The sequence below is a fragment of the Atta cephalotes genome (assembly GCF_000143395.1).
Source record: "Atta cephalotes unplaced genomic scaffold scaffold00052, whole genome shotgun sequence".
NCBI lineage: Eukaryota > Metazoa > Arthropoda > Insecta > Hymenoptera > Formicidae > Atta > Atta cephalotes.
Window position 1 is genome coordinate 211,638 of NW_012130116.1, and position 6,765 is coordinate 218,402.

The 6,765-nt window shown below is 29.3% G+C and overlaps 1 protein-coding gene across 1 annotated transcript in view; it reads left to right on the forward strand.

Annotated features, from left to right (window-relative positions):
- Window positions 1-5,794, forward strand: part of LOC105623006 (AP-3 complex subunit delta-1) — a 6,632-nt gene extending 838 nt beyond the window's left edge. The window contains exons 4-14 of the mRNA XM_012204408.1: window positions 759-1,169; window positions 1,677-1,750; window positions 1,994-2,437; window positions 2,525-2,752; window positions 2,830-2,992; window positions 3,155-3,337; window positions 3,502-3,910; window positions 3,994-4,265; window positions 4,402-4,968; window positions 5,057-5,482; window positions 5,702-5,794. Coding sequence (XP_012059798.1) covers window positions 759-1,169; window positions 1,677-1,750; window positions 1,994-2,437; window positions 2,525-2,752; window positions 2,830-2,992; window positions 3,155-3,337; window positions 3,502-3,910; window positions 3,994-4,265; window positions 4,402-4,968; window positions 5,057-5,482; window positions 5,702-5,794 — 3,270 coding nt within the window. The remainder of the gene's footprint in view (window positions 1-758; window positions 1,170-1,676; window positions 1,751-1,993; window positions 2,438-2,524; window positions 2,753-2,829; window positions 2,993-3,154; window positions 3,338-3,501; window positions 3,911-3,993; window positions 4,266-4,401; window positions 4,969-5,056; window positions 5,483-5,701) is intronic.
- The last annotated feature ends 971 nt before the right edge of the window (window positions 5,795-6,765 follow it).

Genomic DNA, 6,765 nt, shown 5'->3' on the forward strand with positions numbered 1-6,765 from the left:
TTCTTCTCTCTCTCTCTCTCTCTCTCCTCTCCCCCCACCCCCACCACACACACACACACACACACATACATGTTATGGACAAAGTCCACAAGAGGACAATGTCAACATTGCCAAGCTATGTCAACATTGTCCACAATCCAATATAAGTGGACTTTGCAATGTTAATATGATTGGGCAATGCATTATACAAAAGGCAATGCCAACACTATGTGGATTGTAACATGTACAACATTTGTTACATACAGGATATATACAAGATGAATCATAAATGTTTCAAAATTTTGTGTTTCCCAAAAATTTTGAAAATCATTTGCCTTATTTTATCGAAAATCGAATTTTATATGTTTAATGAAAAATAACTTGAGTTTTCAAAGTTTTAGAAAAAATAAATTTTTTCTTTCAACTTTGATATTCTATATTTTTGAAACTAAGCTATTTCCAGCATAAGATTAATATATTTCATTTTGAATTCTTAAGGATCATTCTGTATATATACTTTAATTGGATATGTTTACATGCTTTCACTACAAATTTAAATATGAAGTTAAATACATCAAATAAAAGATGTATAATAGATTATTAAGAAAAATTGTATATATATATGTATTTACGCGTATATCTATACTACATAATATTTAAAATCTTACTTAGCAAATTATTAAATATAAATTATTATTAAATTATTAAATATAAATTATTAAATATAAATTTATAAGAAAATAATCATCTCGTAATTTGTTAATACTTTTTTGTTATAGCTACTGATGCTAACAACAAATATGATTCGTAAAGATTTAAATAGTCAAAATCAGTATGACGCTGGTTTAGCACTGAGCGGTTTGTCTTGCTTTATAAGTCCAGATTTAGCTCGTGATTTGGTTCATGATATAATGACATTATTGACTTCTACAAAACCATATTTACGCAAGAAGGCAGTTTTGATGATGTATAAAGTATTTCTGCGGTTCCCCGAGGCCCTGAGACCTGCTTTCCCTAGATTAAAGGAAAAGCTTGAAGATCCAGACAGTGGTGTTCAAAGTGCAGCAGTAAATGTAGTTTGTGAATTAGCCAGAAAAAATCCAAAGAATTACCTGAGTTTAGCGCCTGTTTTTTTTAAATTGATGACAACTTCTACAAATAATTGGATGCTCATTAAAATTATCAAATTGGTAAGTGTTGCTGTTGTACTATAGTTTTAAAAGATAAATAATATTTCTTTTCGTTTCTTTCATATAAAAAAAACTTTATATCCATAACTATTTTTTTAATATTAATTATAAATTTTACACATATACATCTTTTTTTTTATTGTAAGTTATGTTGATTTTGTTTCTCACACTCAGTTCTCAACTATAATCCTGATCGAACCAAAGCTGGGTCGACAACTTACTCAACCATTAATTGATCTAATTTCAAGGTTTTATACAATATTCATTGTTTTAAACAATATTTAAAATCTTTGTAGATACAAATGTTTATTTCTTGCAATGATATTAATAGTATAAAGCGGTATCTCAAAACGTATTCCGTAGAATCATTTATATTATGTTTTTCATATATTTCGCGATTATACATATTTCATCTATTCACAAAATAAGAATTAAAAAAGCTGCTCCTCTAAATATAAAAAAAATACCAAGTACATCTTAGAAGGCAATATGACATTGTATTTTCAGTTTGGAGCATTGACACCTCTAGAACCTAGGCTTGGCAGAAAGTTAATAGAACCCCTTACCAATTTGATACACAGGTATTCTAATGTATTTTGAAAGTATTTAATTATCGCGTTTGTAATGTTATCATTGCTTACTTAGTTTTATATTTTAGTTTAGCTGTCTAATGTTTATATTATTTTTTATTTATATCTTGTAATATACTATTTATAATATTAATATTTATTTTACAGTGTATAATATTTTGTTAATTTCTTCCTTATGAATAAATTATTTTTTGGTATAATTTATAACATAATAATTGATTTGATTGTTTCTAGTACATCCGCAATGTCTTTACTGTATGAATGTATCAATACAGTAATTGCTGTATTGATTTCTATCTCGTCTGGTATGCCAAGTCACTCTGATTCGATACAGTTGTGTGTTCAAAAATTGAGAATACTAATAGAAGACTCTGATCAAAACTTGAAATATCTGGGATTATTGGCAATGTCGAAAATATTGAGAAATCATCCAAAGAGTGTGCAATCTCATAAAGATCTAATTATGCAGTGTCTTGATGACAAAGATGAAACTATAAGACTGCGTGCCTTGGATTTGTTGTATGGAATGGTTTCCAAGAAAAATCTAATGGAGATAGTTAAGAAGTTAATGATACATATGGATAAAGCCGAAGGCACTATGTATCGCGATGAATTACTCTCAAAGATCATTCAGATTTGCTCACAAAATAACTACCACTTCATTACCTATTTTGAGTGGTAAATATAAAATATTTTCATATAAATCTTATTTATATTATCTGATCATCTAGGACAAATTATAGAAAACTTCACATATGCTCACAGGTACATATCTGTATTAGTGGAACTTACGCGAATGGAAGGCACCAAGCATGGACCATTAGTAGCAACTCAATTACTTGATGTAGCAATTCGTGTACAAGCTATCCGAAAATACGCGGTTCAACAATGTGCCTTATTGCTTGAGAATTCATATCTTTTAACCGGCCAGCCAAGGGCAACAATGTCCGAAGTTTTATATGCAGCAGCATGGATTTGTGGAGAATTCTCTAGGTATTAAGAATTTTATGCATATTAAGTATTAATTTAATTAATATATAATAACATTTAATGATCTATTAAATTAATAGTGAATTGGAAGATCCTTTAGCAACATTGCAGTCTATGTTGCGATCGCAAGCTTCTAGTTTGCCAGGACATATACAGGCAGTTTACGTTCATAATATATTAAAACTAGCTGCAACGACATTTGCCAAAGCAGAAAAGGAGGAAGATACTGAAACTATGGAAAAGGTATAAAATATTTAATTTATGCAATAATAATAAAATTTATTATTTTTAATAAATTTTGCAAGCAAAGTATGCACCATGCAATTAATGATATTTTAAGAATAAACATATTTGTATGAAACTAAAATAAAATCTCTAGTTCTAATATTAGCTTTCACTTTACAGATTTACGGATTGAAAGACAAAATAGCAGCTTTTGTTTGTAGTGGCGACTTGGAAGTTCAAGAAAGATCAAGTTCTGCATTAGTACTATTAGAATGTTTAAAAGAAAATCCTGGTCTTGCGCAAGAATTAATCAAGACATTTGAAGGTGAACTTAATCCAGTTGCACCAAAGGCTCAAAGAAAAGTAAATATCATTTAGTAGTATTGTATACATGTATCATTTATTTAAAAATATTTTTTATTTTGACACAAATTATAAAAAAAAATATAAAATATTATATTAGTTGATATATATGTGCTGTCGATTATTTATATATTTTATCATAAACATTTCATTATATCTTCCAGGTTCCAATACCTGAGAATTTAGACTTGGATTCCTGGATAAATGATCCACCTTCGGAAAGCTCGGATTCAGAGGATTTAGACATGAATGATATTTTCATTAAGACAGATAAACCGAATAATTCGTTTTCCAAACGGGATTCGAATGAACCATCTTTGGAAGAACTCGAGAGGAGACGTGAAGCAAGAAAACTAGAACAAGAAAATAATCCTCATTATCTGAAAGGCTCATTTAAGACTCCTACATCATATCACAATTCATCGAATGCATATGAAGACTTTGAAAACATTCCTGTCACGGAGTTAGATATCCCAATCTCTTTAAAAATTTCTAACTCTCACAGATGTCGCGATATAAATAACAGTCATAAAAGACATAAAAAGCATGAAAAGAAGAAGAAATCAAAAAAAATAAAAGTAATTATGCATATGAATCATATATTACATGAAATATGTTGTTAAATCTTTAAAATTCTTAACATTGAATGTTTTCAGATAAAAAATCTGCATCGGAGGAGGAGGATGAAAAAGATGATAGTTTACCACCACAAATAGTAAATACTGGAATTGGAGAATTACCTCCGGGTGCAGAAATAAGTGATAGTGATGAATACGATTTAGTAGATTCTAATGATCCACATAGAGCTTTAAATATCGATTTGGATATGCCTTTACGAGAAGACGAACGATTGCCTGTCTTAGAACATAGAGTTACTGAAAATAAAAAAACGAAGAAACTTGAAGAAAAAGAAAATAAAAAGGAAAAGGTAAATTTCTTTTTATATTCAATAAATATAATATAATTTGAATTTATTCAATTTATATATTTTTAAAAATATTTTTTTTATTATATATATATATTTTTAAAAATATTTTAATTTATGCATTCTTGCAAATTGATAGGGACATAGAAAGTCTAAAAAAAAAGTTAAGAATGTCACGGAAAACGAAGTGATGAACGAAAGGGAGCCTAACTTGTGGTTAGAAACTAATTCGTCTCCAGAGAAAGTGCAATCTTCTACTGTAGGAGAATACATAGAAGTATCCAACGAATCACAAAAAGATAGCAAACGCAAGAAGTCGAAGAATCAAAACAAACATAAAAAATCCAATGATGAAGATGCAAAGCATAAAAAATCGAAGAAGTCAAAAAATAAGAAAGAGAATAAGTCGTTGGATTATGAGGAAACCGCTGGAATATCTACTCCGTCAAAAGAAATATTACCAGAGATAAAGGACGATATTATGAATATCGAATATAACACAATTACTGAAAAAATACAGCAAGATATCTCTTACGAAGAATTAGTCAAAAATAAGATCCTTTCCATGAGGTATGAGCTAAGACAGATCCCTGATGACTCAAGTAAAGTTATCGTATCAATTTGCATTACAAATATAGGTCAACCGCTAGTAAAAGAATTAGTATTCGATGTTCCAGACACATCGTCACTCAAATTAGTTAGGAATGTAAGTTAATGTATATTTGAATATTTGGAATTTAATTGCTTTAATTCATAAAAATAATTTTGTAATGTGTCATTTCATATTCTTTTAGTCTGGAGATGAATTTGGAATAAAACTGCCGTTCCAACTGCCTCTGCAATCTAGTAAAGAAACTGAGTTCACCGTTCTAGTCTCGGACGTGACGTTTGCTCAGAAACTTAGGGGTACATTGACGTACATGTTTGAAAGTAAAGAAGGAACGCAACAAGAAAAGCTTGATTTCACCGTACCCTTGTCATGTAGCAAGTTTATGGTCGGGCATCTCTCTCACAAGGACATACTCACGGGACTTCTCAAAAGTGGTCAATTAGTATCTAAAATTAAAAGAGAAGTAATGCCTTCTCAGGACTTTGACACGGTTCTGAATATTATTTGCCGCAAATGTAATCTCACACTCGTGGAGCAAATTGACGATACTGCATCTTTATACGGTCATTCTCTGAAGGGACATCATGTGTGCCTTTTGTTAAAATATAATGTAAGTTAAATTATCGCTCTGCTCTATAGTAAATAATTTTTGATGGTCAAAGTTAGAATATTAATTAACAATAACATAATATAACATAATATAATAAAAATATATACTTTAATATGTCGTTAAGTATTACGTTTACGTTGATTTAGTTGAAATTTGAATTTAGAAAACTTTCTAAGATTAGCAATGTATATTAAATTATTTTATGGCTTTTTGTTACAGAGAGCGACGGAAAATCTAGTAATCGAAGGTAAAGGAGACAATAACTCATTATTATCAGGAATTGGAGAGGAGATCTTCAGGCTTTTGACATAATACTGATCAAGTATCTATGTTTTTGCAATTATTGATTCCTATCATGCATCGCAGTTATATTGAACGTATACTGGGCAGAGGAACACTTCGATTGTGTCCACTATATATAAAATACAGATATGTAGTGACTATATCTGCAAACCGCGCGATTAAATATTTTCGGAAAAGATCTTACCTAAACTACTGTATAATCTAGATCATAAATTTGTTAAATACTTAAGAAGTATACATACACATACGTACATATACATGCATAAAAATACATATGCATAACACACAACACAAACACACACATGTACATTTCTATATATGTGAAGCGAAGTTTCGTAAAGAAACTGTGAGAAAAGAAAGAAGGAGAGAAATTATTGCCAAGAATTGAAGACACTGGAGTAAAAGTAGATTGATGTTTCTATATAGGATTTAAGTCTGGTGTGGCACTGATGTGCAATACAGGAATGAGAGTATTTAGTTATCCTTTATGAGAATTTATTTATCACTTTTAACTATCTTGAATTATATCGATATCTTCCAAAAAAACTTCTGTAAATTATTACACTTTCTTATCTTTACAATGTTGCATTTACATGGCATGTAATTGAAATAGCTTATGAACTAATTGTTAAGGAACAGTTTGTACAGTATGGAAATAAATGTTGCAATAGAAACGATTGATCCTACTTTCATGTTCAATGCCTTCAATTTTTGTGTCCAATTAGAATAATATATTCCATCGCTCTATATTGTTGAGATCTTTATTATTTTATAAAATATATAAAATATATTCATTGCGATATTGCGTCCGATCTTTATAAACATAGATTAATGAGCATCATTGGTTAGCGTATGTATATGCGACGCTTCCATAACATGAGATTATGTAAATTTAAAATTGTAAATAACATTGGTGTATATGTGTGTGTATATGTATATATATATATATATATATATATATATATATATATATGTTATAT